General features: G+C 43.4%; 2 protein-coding genes across 2 annotated transcripts; both read left to right on the forward strand.

Annotated features, from left to right (window-relative positions):
• Window positions 1–1,832: 1,832 nt before the first annotated feature.
• cct2 (chaperonin containing TCP1, subunit 2 (beta)) lies at window positions 1,833–8,486 on the forward strand. The gene is made up of 16 exons (XM_070928736.1): window positions 1,833–1,893; window positions 3,086–3,160; window positions 3,257–3,322; window positions 3,563–3,674; window positions 3,968–4,044; window positions 4,144–4,256; window positions 4,414–4,616; window positions 4,709–4,809; window positions 5,283–5,410; window positions 5,641–5,744; window positions 5,869–5,988; window positions 6,133–6,261; window positions 6,344–6,447; window positions 6,931–7,030; window positions 7,719–7,860; window positions 8,061–8,486. The coding sequence occupies exons 1-16, from the start codon at window positions 1,891–1,893 to the stop codon at window positions 8,089–8,091; spliced, it is 1,608 nt and encodes a 535-aa protein (XP_070784837.1). The 5' UTR covers window positions 1,833–1,890; the 3' UTR covers window positions 8,092–8,486.
• A 1,510-nt stretch (window positions 8,487–9,996) lies between these two features.
• nots (nothepsin) lies at window positions 9,997–14,567 on the forward strand. Its single transcript, XM_070928720.1, has 9 exons — window positions 9,997–10,058; window positions 10,728–10,908; window positions 11,624–11,741; window positions 12,020–12,138; window positions 12,388–12,587; window positions 13,420–13,545; window positions 13,781–13,925; window positions 14,076–14,174; window positions 14,391–14,567. The coding sequence occupies exons 1-9, from the start codon at window positions 9,997–9,999 to the stop codon at window positions 14,565–14,567; spliced, it is 1,227 nt and encodes a 408-aa protein (XP_070784821.1).
• Window positions 14,568–14,713: the final 146 nt, after the last annotated feature.

Consider the following 14,713-nt stretch of genomic DNA (forward strand, 5'->3'; position numbering starts at 1 on the left):
AAGGGATAATTCTGCTGGTATTCTATTTTTTTCTTACTGTCAACAAATCCCATGAAAAGACCCAAACCAACAACATGTCAGTTCATCTCTCAGTCCTGTCTCACTTCCTGTCTGTGGCTCTCAGCTCTCAGCCCAGGTTCCTGCTGAAGACGTCAATCTTTAAAAACTCCTCACAAATATATAGTTTCAAAAGGCTCAGTCATTCCCTCCAACAGCTACTCGCTGTAGTTTTCATCAAACTAACAGGAGGAAATGGTGCATCTGTTGGGGACTATTTTCAGCGGCGGATGAATCCACATGTGGTGCTCTAGTGAGTGTTTGTGGCAGCAGGACGGTGTGTGTGTGTGTGTGTGTGTGTGGGACTGAGTCAAGATAAACTACAGTGTGTGTGTTCATGGTGATGAAGGAAGACGTCACCCAGTGACACAGTGAGGCTCACTGATGTGTTTTAATGGTTTTTGGACAACAATGGAGCTCTATGGCTCAGAGGAAGGATATACACACATAATACTTGTTAGCAGATACATTCAGTGTGTGTGTGTGTGTGTGTGTGTGTGTGTGTGTGTGTGTGTGTGTGTGTTTCAGTTGGGTCGTATCGAGGCGGAGCTCCGGGAGTCTCTGCGTCTGGACGTCGAGAGGCAGCAAGAAGCCGAATTCCTCCGTCAACAGGAGAACAAACTGCTGAGATCAAACCTCTGTTACCTGAGCCTCAGCCAGCGTGTCGCCAAGTATACAAATACATCTCACACACACACACACACACACACGCACACACACACGCGCACACACACACACACACACACACACACACACACCTGAGTAGGAGACGACTACCTGAGCACTCATTCACTACTCCATATACAACAGACACTCGTAAAAAGTAGTGAACATGACATAGACTCTACTCTATTTTTGAGGACACTATATAGTGGATACATTTAAACACGTAAATAAAATGGCGGACAGTAAATGTCGTGTACTACATAGCAAATACGGAGTGATTTGAGGAAACTTTAAGGTAACGTTGTGTTTGCTGTTGTGTCCTCCACAGACCCTGGGTCAGCAGCTACTTCAGGAAGTTCCCCATGCACATCTACTGCCTTCCTGTCCAGGCTGCCAATCACAGGGGCCGGAGGCGGGGCCTGACGAAGAGGAAATGAGGAGGCGGGACTTCACATTGTATCAATCTGAAATATGCTGAATATGCTCTTTCTGTTTTTGTTATTTTTTACCTGATAAATAAATGAAATGGCCTCCTGCATCAATTCGTCGTCCTCCTCTTTCTCTTGGTCACGTGAGGATATCATAGTCTGTGCGACCACTAGTCATACTAAATATTATTTTCTATCTTTTTCACAAATGTTGCACAGCTAAATCATTTATTTTTATGAAAAATTGCATTTTAAACTTGATTAAATATGGCACAATAAAAATGCAAACACGTCAAGTGAATTAAGAGTAAAACTTTTACATTATTGCTTAATTTTGATTAAAAAAAATCCTTAATTACATCTACAGTCTGTGTGATCCAGTGCAAAAAAAAGACAAATCAATCTCCCCTCAAGGTCTACTCAATAGCTGTTCCAGAGCTTTTGATTGTATTTTCCTTGGCAGCTGTTTCCACTCAAAAAGAACACTGCTGTTTATCAATATTTCGATTTAGGCTACAGAACCTACGTAAGAAACATTTGATAGGGAAAAAAACGATGTATAGTTGATAAAAGAACCAAAAAAACAAGTCTAGACATATTTTTCAACAGATAGCGGCAGCGGCGTGTCTTCCATGATCTGTCTTGAACGCAGCATTACGTTTTTACGTAACCGCGTCACTCCCCTACCCAGCCCTTCTTCTGTGTGCGTGCACAGCTTCATCCCTGAATCACAGACATCATGGTGAGCTTTTACTTTTATTTATTGTTTTCTAAACTGATGGAAATAGTCAGAATACATCGCTTCACCTTCACGTGTAGCCAAACTCACAAAGACTCCGTCAAACACTTTACAGACCGTCTGTGTTGTTTGTAGAGTCCGTTTAGCTTTCTGTTAGCTACTGGTGCTAACCGGTGAGCAAGCACATGGACTTTATGAATGCGCTAACGGCTAAGCTAACCGCATCAAAGTAGTCGTTTGGTTTTTCATAAGGTCTGATGACGCTGTCGGGTCTGCCACAGCTAATGTAAACTTAGCGGTTATGTTTCTGGGTGTATTTGTCAGAGTCTGCCCGTTCTTGGTCTTCTCAGACAGACCGTTAGCATGCTAGGTTAGCTTGTCAATTGGGCTTTGTGGCTGTCAAGAGAGGAGCAAATCAGATATTACAGACACAGACGAGAAGCAGAACAATAAGAAATACAATGTGTGAGCGAATTAACAGACGGCTCCTCTATCTAACTAACTTTAACTGCCGTCTGAACTGTCAGTGATTTTTATGTTATTAATCGTGTTACTTAATGTTGGTTGAAAGCTTCTAGCGGTTTCTAGGACGAAAGGGGCAGGGCTCGGCTGCTGCTGCGTTCAGGGGCGCTCGGAATAAATTTTCCCGTCCACGCCTAAATTGTGTTCCAGTTTCATATGCAGCCCCTTAATGATTATTTTAACACTTCATGAAGATGATTGATTGTTTCCATCACCGTATTATTTAGTCCATATAACATGAACAATAATGGCAAATGCCAAACACACACAGGTGCCAATATATAAAGCCCCCCCAGTTCGACCTAATAGTCAAATACAATAGTCCTGCAGTAGCAGTTAGTCGTGAAGATTATATATATGTGTAAGCTGCTTAAGAGAGGTATTCATTCAACTGTTTGATCATTTAGGAGACTGTAGTTGTTGAATTGTTATCGACAAAACCACTAATAGATTAATCAGTAATGATTACGAAATTACAAGAATAGCTCATTATAAGTTAGTAACTGATCAATTGACTCAGCATCACTTGTACTGAGATAAAGACATCCCTACTTATTGAAACTTATAACAGAAACATGCTGCCACACTCTGGACCCCTAAACTCCAGCGCAGCATGTTGTTGTCAGTTTGTCTGTAAACATGATGATATTGATTGATTGATGCGTCTCTGCAGGCGTCCTTATCGATGGCCCCGGTCAACATCTTCAGACATGGAGCTGATGAAGAGAAAGCTGAAACTGCACGACTGGTGGGTTTGTTTTATCCGTTTTTAGGTTTCTATTTGGGTCTTAAGTGTTTGTGGAAGATAAACCTGTGGAAATTTGTTTGTGTGTTTTCTCTGCAGTCGTCCTTCATTGGTGCCATTGCTATCGGAGATCTGGTGAAGAGCACGCTGGGCCCGAAGGGGATGGTGGGTCACATTAATCACTGGAGCTGATTGTTGTTTTGATTATACAGATTTCTGTGTTGAATTCAGACGTCATTAACTGGATTTTTTATTTCTTTTTTTCCCTTTGTTTTGTTAAAGAGTGAATTGAAAGTATAAATATTTTCTTCGTCTGCTGGTCGTTGTCTACTTTTCTTTTTCACAGCTTTTATTTGCGTCTGTTTGTGTTGATTTGCTCAACTTTCTTCTCGTCTTTCTCTTCAGGACAAGATCTTGCTGGGAGGCGGGAAGGGCGGCACGGTGACGGTGACCAACGATGGAGCGACCATCCTGAAGGCCATCGGAGTCGACAACCCTGCTGCCAAAGTTCTGGTTGGTGAGTGAAGCCGCCGAATGTCTGCTGGACAAACTGGCTGCAGAGAACTTTAACATTAGTCTTTGTACAGCCAGCAGGGAAAATAACTGTTGTACACATTAAAAGAAGTAGTGAAGGTTCATCTAACACAAAATGGAGGTGGTTTTCTGTCAGCTCTAAAAGGTACGACAAAAGATATTCTTTGAGATGATTCCAAGATTCATTTTAACAGTTCAGCTCATGTTTCAGACATAAAATGTATTTGATGCGTCAACGGTGAAAAAGTCATTTTTAAATCCCGTTTGTGTTTCCAGACATGTCGAAGGTTCAGGACGATGAAGTTGGAGATGGAACGACCTCCGTCACCGTGCTCGCTGCAGAGCTGCTGCGGGTAAAATACTGTTTGCTTTCTTTTAAAAATGAATCACGGAGGTTTTAAAGAGTCTCTTTCTGCTGCTTCTTAAATTAATCATCACTGCTGCCGTCACAGGAGGCAGAACTTCTGATCGCCAAGAAGATTCACCCACAGACCATCATCTCTGGCTGGAGGAAGGCGACTCAGGTGGCCAGAGACGCTCTGAGGGAGGCTGCTGTGGATCACAGGTGAGACTATTGATCTGTGTTCCCTGCAAACGAGCCTCAAGGCTGTCGTATAGATTTATATCTGTTTAGAAAAACAAACAACAATTTAAAAGCACACAGATCGGTTAATAACTCTTCTCCTCTGTCTCCTCCTTCGTCATCCTTCCCGTCTCCGTAGCAACGACTCTGCCCGTTTCCAGGAGGACCTGCTGAACATCGCCCGGACGACGCTCTCCTCCAAACTGCTGACTCACCACAAAGCTCACTTCGCCCAGCTGGCCGTCGACGCCGTCATGAGGCTGAAGGGCTCCGGGAACCTGGAGGCCATCCACGTCATCAAGAAGCTGGGAGGCAGCCTCACCGACTCCTACCTGGACGAAGGTGAGGGCGCGTGATGTCACAGCCGCCAGGTTGATCTCTTGCTTTCTTCTGATTGGCTGCCGTAACGTCTCGTGTGTTTCTGCTTCGTCCAGGTTTCCTGTTGGACAAGAAGATCGGAGTGAACCAACCGAAGAGGATGGAGAACGTTAACATCCTGATCGCCAACACCGGCATGGACACCGACAAGATCAAGGTACATGAACACACACACACACACACACACACACACACACACACACACACACACGTAACAGTGCTTACCTTATTAAGTCTTACTAACCAAACAGCACCTGTGAACCTAAAAACCGCTGGAAGACTTTTATTGTGAAGCAGCAGCAGGAAGTATCCGTTTAACATAACATTCACATTCATTGCACCTGCTTTCAGAGAGGATGTAGTGTCTTCTTTCTTTGAGTAGCTCATGCCTTTCCAGAGATTTCAAACCAGTCCAGAGCACGAAGACCTCTGATTTCATTGAAAGGTGTCGTGTTAAAGTTCAGCTGGAGAATGAAACTAAAAGCACTCAAACCCTCAACAAAGACCACATGTGGACATGTTTGTCTGACCTGGACTAGAAACTCATCTGCACAGATACAGAAGGACCCACAGCTTCTGTCTCAACGTTTCTGTATATTTACTGTGTGTGTGTGTGTGTGTGTGTGTCAGATCTTTGGCTCCAGAGTTCGCGTCGACTCAACAGCAAAGGTTGCAGAGATCGAACTCGCAGAGAAAGAAAAGATGAAGGAGAAGGTCGACCGTATCCTGAAACACGGAATCAACTGCTTCATCAACAGGTAAACACACACACACACACACACACACACACACACGAGCATCCCATAAACCATATGAAAATGGATCTTTATGTGTAAACGTGACAGGAAGTAGCAAAAGAAAAGACGTTTTAAAGTAAACAGTCGTCCAGTGGAGGGCGCTGTTTCCCGCCTTTTTCAGCTCACAGCAGCTCTTTGTACTTTTTAATTTTTCTTTTTGGCTGAACTTCTTTTTCTTTCTGTCTTTACAGACAGCTGATCTATAACTATCCAGAGCAGCTGTTTGCTCAGGCCGGTGTCATGGCCATCGAGCACGCTGACTTCGCCGGCGTCGAGCGCCTCGCTCTGGTCACCGGTACGTCCACACAGAAACTAACCAGCAGATTCATTGATGGTGGAAATGATTGTTAGTTGCGGCCCTGTTTGCTCTTCAGTTGAGTCGATCAGCTGACTGATGAAGTGTATCTGTGTGTGATCAGGAGGAGAGATCACCTCCACCTTCGACCACCCCGAATTGGTGAAACTGGGCCACTGCAAGCTGATCGAGGAGGTGATGATCGGAGAGGACTTACTCATCCACTTCTCTGGAGTCGCCATGGGTAAGGACACACACACACACACACAAACCTCTGATACAGGTAGCTAGCTTAGCACAAAGGTTACTGCTCTCTGCCTGTAGGGGGCAGTATGGGTGTCTAAGGCTTTCAGATTGACCTTTGATCCCTGACCCCCCCCCCCCCCAGGTGAGGCGTGCACCGTGGTCCTGCGAGGAGCGACTCAGCAGATTCTGGACGAGGCGGAGCGCTCGCTGCACGACGCTCTGTGTGTGTTAGCTCAGACTGTGAAGGAGCCGCGCACCGTCTACGGAGGAGGTACGCACGCACACACACTTTCCACACGTAATACTCGTGAGACAGCAGACGCACACACACACTCACTCCACCTCTCCGTCAGGCTGCTCCGAGATGCTGATGGCCAAGGTGGTGTCCGATCTGGCCAATAGGACGCCGGGAAAGGAGGCAGTTGCCATGGAGTCGTTCGCCAAGGCTCTGCGGATGGTACGGACCTTCTTGCCTCCTTTTTAAAGGATCATATCGTGGTTTTTCATGTTTGAGCTACAAATCCATAGTGGTTGTAACTAAGTACATATACTCAGTACAGTTTCAAGGTACTTGTACTTCACTACATTTATAGTTCTGCTTTAGTTACTTTACAGATTAAAACACATGAAGAGTTTATAAAATATAAATTGAACTCTCCAACAGTTTATACAAGTTCAGCTGGAACAATTAGTTGATTCATTAATTAATGAATCGATTGATTAATTTAAATTAATTGGCAACTATTTTGATCGGTCAAGTGATTTTTCATGATAAAACATTTCATCATTCCAGCTTCACAAATGTGAAAATTTTTTTGAGGTTTGAGTATTTTGACAGTGTGGTATTAATACTTCTGAACACTTCCTCCTCTACTGCAGATCCTGGAGTCTTTTCTTTGACTCTTGTGTTTTGTTGAACTCATTTGTTTTCTCCTCCCAGCTGCCGACCATCATCGCCGACAACGCCGGCTACGACAGCGCCGACCTGGTGGCTCAACTGAGAGCTGCACACCAGGAGAACAAGACCAACTTCGGACTGAGTGAGTGAACACACAAATACTCTGAAAGGTCCCTTTAAACAAACGTCTGTCACCTAGCATAACTAGATTCCTCTAAAGCACTGAAGACTTTAAGTCCACACCATCTTACTGCAATAACCAGTCACATCCAATACATCACATGCGCACAGAGACAGTATAATATTCACCATGAAACTGGAAAACAACATAAAACCTTCTGCCGTGGGAAGCAGAGACGATGGTTACGCACTGTACCAGTCCAGCAGAGAGCAGAGTAGGAGAGCGCACAGTTAAAGCACCACAAATAACAACCACTCTGACAAAACACTGAGATTCCTCCGGTGGAATGTGCTCGGAGGTTCTCGGGGGAACGTCCCAGAGAAGAGAGATGCCTGAGAAACAGCCTCTGGGATCGTTCTGGTTCTGTCGTTAACAAATAGACGAAAGAAAGACGGATCAAGTGGAACCTGGTCCAAAGGCTCAAGAGGGCTCAGACCCGTTACTTAAGAAAGAAAAGCACTACCACTGCAAATAATAGTCCTGCAGTCAAAACCATACTCAAATAAAAGTGTGTATTATCAGCAGACTGTACTTAAAGTATCCAAAGTACTCATAGTGCAGTGAAGGGGTTTTAATGTCATACATGAGGCTTCACATGTGAGAGCTGGTTTTGGACAAACATTGATGAGTGTGTGTTTTTCCCCTGCAGACATGTCTGAAGGCACAGTGGGCAGCATGGCGGAGCTGGGGATCACAGAGTCCTTCCAGGTGAAGCGCCAGGTGCTGCTGAGCGCCTCTGAAGCCGCCGAGATGATCCTGAGAGTCGACAACATCATCAAAGCTGCTCCCAGGTCAGTCTATGTGGCATTTCAATTAAACGCAACAATGCTCAGAAGCTGAATATGGAAACAAACAATCAAATATTTGTTTGTGTCCTGAAGTTAAAAGTAAAAATGTTTTTATTTTTGTACGATTATGAGCTACTTAGTTCTTCTTGAGACGAAGTCATTAAAATGTATTTTTACTGACTGTTGTTGTTTGTTTTTTGTAGGAAGAGAGTTCCTGACCATCACCCCTGCTAGAGGAAGAGCAGGATGAAGATGATGAACGTGGGGGGGATCAGTTTTGTTATTTATCTCCTGTGTAGTTCAAATTAAAGAAACGCTCCGCTGTTTTTTCTCTGTTAAACTCTCACTGTGGAAGCACTGCACAGGCTAGCTGGCTAACGCTAGCTAACCATCAGACACGGCTAACTTCAGTGGCTCTGCTAATGCTAGCACGACAAGCTAATCAAGTGTAGCTGATGTCCATATAGAGGCTAATGTAAAATGTTTGTGATGCTAACATTAGCTGAGGTCACAGCACTCGCCGGAAGCTGGTTTTGTTAGCGTTAGCCGGTTTGTGCCGACGCCGCTTAGAACGTAAGTTTGGACGTTGTTTGTTTTGTTTACTGAAATAAATGAACCAATCCTCATCAGTGGATTTGTTTCTTGTCTTTTGTCTCTTTTCAAGTGTTAATTAAAGGCTGCGACACACTGAGACGGCAGTAATCTTACAGGTTCATTGTGTATTAACTGAAGCTGCGATGGAAACTCGCACCATTTCACATGATCTCCTGACATTTTGATTGGTTGGTTGTAGCAGCGGTCAAATTGTGAGAATTTTCGGTCAGTTTTTGTTCGACCATGTTTATTTAATTATGGTCAACTTCTATTTGGGACAACCCAAACTCTCGCAGTGCAGCGGGGCCCTTATTGTGGTGGACAAAATACTAAAATCAGGTGCGTTCACACATTCTTTCAAGATGTTAACCTGAAGTTTGATAATGAAAATGGGAAATTAACTTTCTTCATCATGCCTGCTAATAATGTTTGCACTATTATTTGACAATTCCATATTTACTTCCACCCAGTGGGAGAGAAAAATGTCCATTATCATATAGACTAGCTGTTAGCACATGGACATGCTAACTAACTAGATAAAACGTTGGAGGTCACCGAAGTTGTTACTCTGGAGATCATTAATATCTGAGATACTTCGGTTGGAAGTAAAGTACTTTTTCATCTAGTATTCATGTTATTTTGTCCACCTCCTGTATGTTACTTAATTGTTGGCACCGTCTGCGTCATCAGGTCAGAGTGACTGAGACCTCCGAGTGTCAACACGCTGAAGTTACCCAACAAGACCGGACTGTCCACACCGAACCGAGGCCAGAATCACTTCCTCATCCAGGAGCCTCGATGGTTTAGAGTCCGCACTAAACTGTGATTTTAGAGACTTAAGAGTCATTTTATTAAGCAGGACATGAAAGTTTGTTTTGACCAGGAAAATAATAGTTTCACAATAAAAAAAAATATTTTTCCAGAGCTTTCAAACGAATCTCACAGCCTTCCTCAGTGGATAAAAAAAATCAACTTAATAGACCTTGACTTACTATTTTCTTTTTTTCAGGGACGTTTTTGTTAAGCAGGATAACGTCATGTTGACTTGTGAATCCCAAATGTCCGGACTTCCCTGCACTCAGATTTAATGAGAAATCCAGAAAGTCTGTATGTATTCAGAAGTAAAAAGAATACTAATACCACACTGTGAAAATACTCCACTAAGTATTATCAGATATGAAGTATGAAAAGTAAAAAAAAAAAAAGTACAAGTTGTCATGTTGCAGTAAAATGTTCCCTGTCTGTGTTGTTGTTATTATTATTATTATTATTATATTACTGCAGCATTAATGTGCGTGTTGCAGTTTACTGCTGTACGCTGAAGGCTGAGCTCATTTGAGCCAATTCAAAGTGCAGTACATGAACAAATGTACTTAGTTATATTCCACCACTGGTTTCAGAGACAACAAGTCTCTTCTGGGGTTTTGGGGTGGATTTTCTCACAGAGACTTGGATCCAGTCAGAGCAGCAGTGAATCCTGATAAGCTCTTCATCGTCTGACAGACAGACGGGCAGACGTACAGACAGGCTCACAGACAGACAGACATGCTGAGGCTGTTGTTGGCGGTGCTGTTGGTCTGGACATGGACGAGCTCAGCGCTGGTCAGGTAGGAAAACTAGTTTACACCTTCATTAATATCTGGGTACAAATACAGCAACTCTCTTTACAGTCAAGTCTTGTGTTTGGCTGCGCAGATGGGCCCACAGCCACCAGGGGGCCCCAAAAACAAGCAATTTACTAATGCTTTGTGCTGTAGTTTATGAGAGGATTGGGCTTGTGGAGAGAAAGATTTAGTTTTAAAAAATGTGTCTTTTTATTCCCACAATTTTGAGATTTCATGTTCAGTTCAAGTTCATCTCAGGGTCTCAAAAAAAAAAAAATTTAAAGTACCATCTCAATTCTTTCAGGATTTTTTCTTGTTTAAAGGAATATTTCAACAGTTTTGTGAAATACTTTCTAGCCCAGCTCTGCTCCATCACAATACCCCCCCCCCCCTCCCCCATGAAGCCACCGGTTGTTGTTACAGTTCAGATTATATACAAATGAAACAAATAAAATAAAATACGTTAATGAGTGAGCTTTGGTGAGTGGATTTTGTCAGCTTTGGTCAGAACCAGGCTAGCTTTATTCCCCGTCTTTATGCTAAGCTAAGCTAACTGGTATCAATCCTCTCATATAACTCTTGGCAAGAAAGCCAAAGAAATGTTTAACAGTTCTTTTAAGAAATGAAGAAAACCAATGAAACATCACTGGGACAGAAATGTTTCCTCCCCAGGGTTCCTCTGAAGCGGTCGCATTCGATTCGCACTCAGCTGCGAGCCGTCGGCCTGCTGGGGGAGTTCCTGAGGGAACATCGCCCCGACATGTTTAACCGACGCTACGCTCAGTGCTTCCCGCCCGGCACGCCGTCACTGCGGCTCGGACGCTCCAGCGAGAAGATCTACAACTTCATGGACGTAAGAACAACACAGAACATTTCCTTCCCAAAGCTGCCGCTGATGTGCCCTTGAGCAAGGCACTAAAGTCCCACCCCCTCCTGTAGGATTTGCACCCCATTTGTTGTTGCAGTGCTCTAAAAATTCGTCTGGGGGTCAGTGTTGTCAGTTTTTTAGGATGGATTATGAAGACAGAACTTGTCTTTGGCGTCAGTTACAGAATAACATGTTTATACTTTAAGCCACATAATTATATCATTTTTTTTAAATGATACTGACAAATTACATGTTTTTGTATGTTATGTTAAAATATTGTAAAAGTATGTCTTTAGGTTTCCCTTGGGACTTTAAAATGATCACTTCCCTTGAATATATCTCTACTCTTGTCCGAGCGTTTCTCACAATAAAGTAAGTTTGATTTTAAAAACACTACAGCAGATAAATCAATCGTGGGATTATTCAATTTTCTGTTCTTAATTAGATTAGATTGTGTGGTGACATTTGAGTGGAAAAACAATCCGTATTTAAAGAACGCTGTGGTGGAAAGAAACACAATGCTAACCTCACAGAATCACTGGTGTGTTGTCGTTATTCTTTCTACCACCAGATGTCGCCAAAGTCCTATACGCAGTGGCTTCATTTCATGTAACAGTGCGTTTTTATGTTGTTTGTTTTGTTTTTTATCGCAGCCACATGCTGCTGTAGTGTTATATTGTGTGTCTCTGTTGTGCGTCAGGCTCAGTATTATGGTGAAATCACTTTGGGAACTCCGGAGCAGAACTTCTCGGTGGTTTTTGACACCGGCTCATCCGACCTCTGGGTGCCGTCATCCTACTGCGTCAGCCAAGCCTGTGGTACCAGAGCACTACACAACACTACACACACACACACACACACACACACACACACACACACTAAACAACTCACAAGACAATATAACACCACAGTACACGACTCACACAAGAGTTTGAGTTTGTACTGGTATTTTGAAAGGGTTGTTTGTGGGTCAGGACAACATGACAGCGTTACTGGGTTCCTGACCGTGATAAGAAGTTCAAGGTCTTTCTCTCTCTCTTGTGTGTGTGTGTGTGTGTGTGTGTGTGTGTGTGTGTGTGTGTGTGTGTGTTCATAGCATTACACCAGCGTTTCAGGGCGTTTGAGTCGACTTCTTTCCATCATGATGGTCGGATGTTTGGGATTCACTACGGCTCAGGACACCTGATGGGAGTCATGGCCAGAGACACAGTGAAGGTCCATTCTATTCTACTCTACCAAAGAATTGTACTGCAATTTATGTACAGGATGATATGTTTTGAACACAGTAAAAATACTCATCTGCCTCAAATATCCAGACAGAATTACTGATTCTGGAGTCATGGAAATATAAAAATATCCAGAATTGTTTCCTGCAATTCCTAACAAAGGAATAAAATCTCCTCAGAATACTTGGTTTTGACCCCATGTAGCTGAAGATGAAATCTGTTTCTATTTCTATTTCAGGTCGGAGGTCTGACTGCCCTGAACCAGGAGTTTGGGGAGTCCGTCTACGAGCCTGGTGCTGCATTTGTAATGGCGAAGTTCGATGGTGTTCTGGGAATGGGTTACCCGTCCTTGGCTGAGATCCTTGGAAACCCTGTTTTCGACAACATGTTGGCACAGAAGACTGTGGAGGAGCCGGTGTTCTCCTTCTACCTCAGCAGGTACGACCTCACCGGTTTTAAAGAATTTTCAAGGATGTTTTCAGACTTATGCCATGACTTAGGGTTCATTCCTGGCTCAGGGCGCATTGGAGTGAGGAGAGTTCCTTGTTGGTCCAACATGTAGGCAACTTTCAATTCACACTTGCTTTTGGTTTCTAAACTGGAGTCCTTAATCAAATTCAAGGATCTACTTTTGGGTGTTCAAGGTTTTCAGGAGAGGTTTGGAAAGCACCCAGGGTTTCCAGAAAGTTCGAAAGGGTTTCAGGTGATGCGAAACGTTCGAGAGTCCAAGGATCTCCAAGGGTTTATGGAAGATCCAGAGGTTTAGAGCGTTCTTTTGCTGTTGCCAATTGTGTCTAGCTGGAGCATCTGGACACCCACCGAGTAACTATGTTTTGGGGTTCCTAAAGCTTCCAAGGGTGTCTAAATGCTTTAGGGTAGTTCAAATGTTTCAGTCAGATAGTTCCAGAAGGATCCAGGAGATTCCATAGAAAGAGGAAACTCTGCAGGCTTTCAGTCCAGCAAAACTATCAGATTAGTCTCTCCTCTCTGGTTCAGGGAATGCTAATTAATGAAATGTGTTGGCAGAATGTTTGGTCACGTTAATAACCTGCTGAGTCTTGGGACATGGTTTAAGACATTTGATCACAGGGGATCCAGGGAAATCCAAGAATTCATGGGTTTCATGGATTTCACAGGACCCAAAGAGTCCCAGGAGGATTCAGAGGACTCTGGGAATTCAAAAGCCTCAGTGGTGTGGTGTTTTTACTGCTCATAAACTATATATACATTCCAGTTTGATGATTGGAATGGGATTTTTTTCCCCTTGCAGGAAAACAAGTAGCAGCAACCCAGAAGGCGAACTGTTGCTTGGCGGAATAGACGAGGCGATGTACACGGGACCAATCAACTGGCTTCCTGTGACTGTTAAGGGATACTGGCAGATTAAGATGGACAGGTTTCCCACATATTTTTAATATTGTTATTCTGAGTCATTGTAACCTCAACCCCAAATTGAAGTCCTGACCCTGTACTAACAATGAGTGCTAATTTTTCGAATCTTGTGTCTTGATTTTGGTGGCACCTTTCTCGACAGTGACGACTCTTGACCACATGCAAGATCACAGTTGTGAAACAGAAAAAAACAACACCACACACAAAAAGATGCTAAATTATCTCTGCGTATGTTTCAGTGTGGCGGTGCAGGGCGTGAGTTCCTTCTGTCCTCATGGTTGCCAGGCAATTGTTGATACTGGAACCTCCCTCATCGCAGGACCAACCAGTGACATCCTCAGCCTTCAGCAGCTGATTGGAGCCACGCCCACAAACATAGGAGAGGTTACAAAATTAAAAGTTTAATCTAAATCTTATGTCTATCAGTAAATCAGACATTTCTGGAGAAAAGTAGAAAATAGGCAAAACTGAACACTAATTTTGGTGAAATTTGTTAGATATAATCATTTGACTTGTACCTTTGTGTTGTTTCAGTACCTTATCGACTGTGCCAGGTTGTCCAGTTTGCCTCATGTGGCATTCGTCCTGGGAGGAACCGAATACACACTGACTGCTGAGCAATACGTTAGGAAGGTTTGTCATTCTGTCCCTGCTGTTGTCTTCTTTAGACAGACTTTGTTTAACAGAGTTTATGTTTTGTCTGTTTTTATATCTTGGTCCTGAGATAAACGATAATTCATTCAGCTATATTTTTATGGTTGACATGAGAATTGAACTTGAACACACATATCTCTAAACATCTCTAAACAGCCTCAAAAGCCGTCTCCCTGTCTCTCTCTCTATCTCCAGGAGATGCTCGGCGACAGGGAGTTGTGTTTCAGTGGTTTCCAGGCCGTGGACATTGTGTCCCCTGAAGGCCCGCTGTGGATTCTGGGAGATGTATTTCTGACAGAGTTCTACAGCATCTTCGACAGAGGACATGATCGGGTCGGCTTTGCCCATGCTAGGCACCCCACCAAAGAGTAATCCATCGGTTCACAATAGCTGACAGCTGTGTGATCAATAAATACTATACAATTTACAAGACCTGAACAGCATTTTGGAATTCTTGCAAAGGCACCAACACAAGTGGCCCTCGTTTGTAACTAGCTAGCAGCATTGTGCTTAAGCTA

Source organism: Enoplosus armatus, chromosome 22 (assembly GCF_043641665.1).
Source record: "Enoplosus armatus isolate fEnoArm2 chromosome 22, fEnoArm2.hap1, whole genome shotgun sequence".
NCBI lineage: Eukaryota > Metazoa > Chordata > Actinopteri > Centrarchiformes > Enoplosidae > Enoplosus > Enoplosus armatus.

Bases quoted from the DNA above. Each gene is read 5' to 3' on its own strand.
- cct2 (XM_070928736.1), top strand. The intron at 4,045-4,143 runs GTAAAATACTGT...CTGCCGTCACAG, and splicing joins TCGCTGCAGAGCTGCTGCGG to GAGGCAGAACTTCTGATCGC. The intron at 4,617-4,708 runs GTGAGGGCGCGT...TGCTTCGTCCAG, and splicing joins CGACTCCTACCTGGACGAAG to GTTTCCTGTTGGACAAGAAG.
- nots (XM_070928720.1), top strand. From the start codon at position 9,997: ATGCTGAGGCTGTTGTTGGCGGTGCTGTTGGTCTGGACATGGACGAGC. The intron at 13,546-13,780 runs GTTTCCCACATA...CGTATGTTTCAG, and splicing joins TGGCAGATTAAGATGGACAG to TGTGGCGGTGCAGGGCGTGA. The intron at 13,926-14,075 runs GTTACAAAATTA...GTGTTGTTTCAG, and splicing joins CGCCCACAAACATAGGAGAG to TACCTTATCGACTGTGCCAG.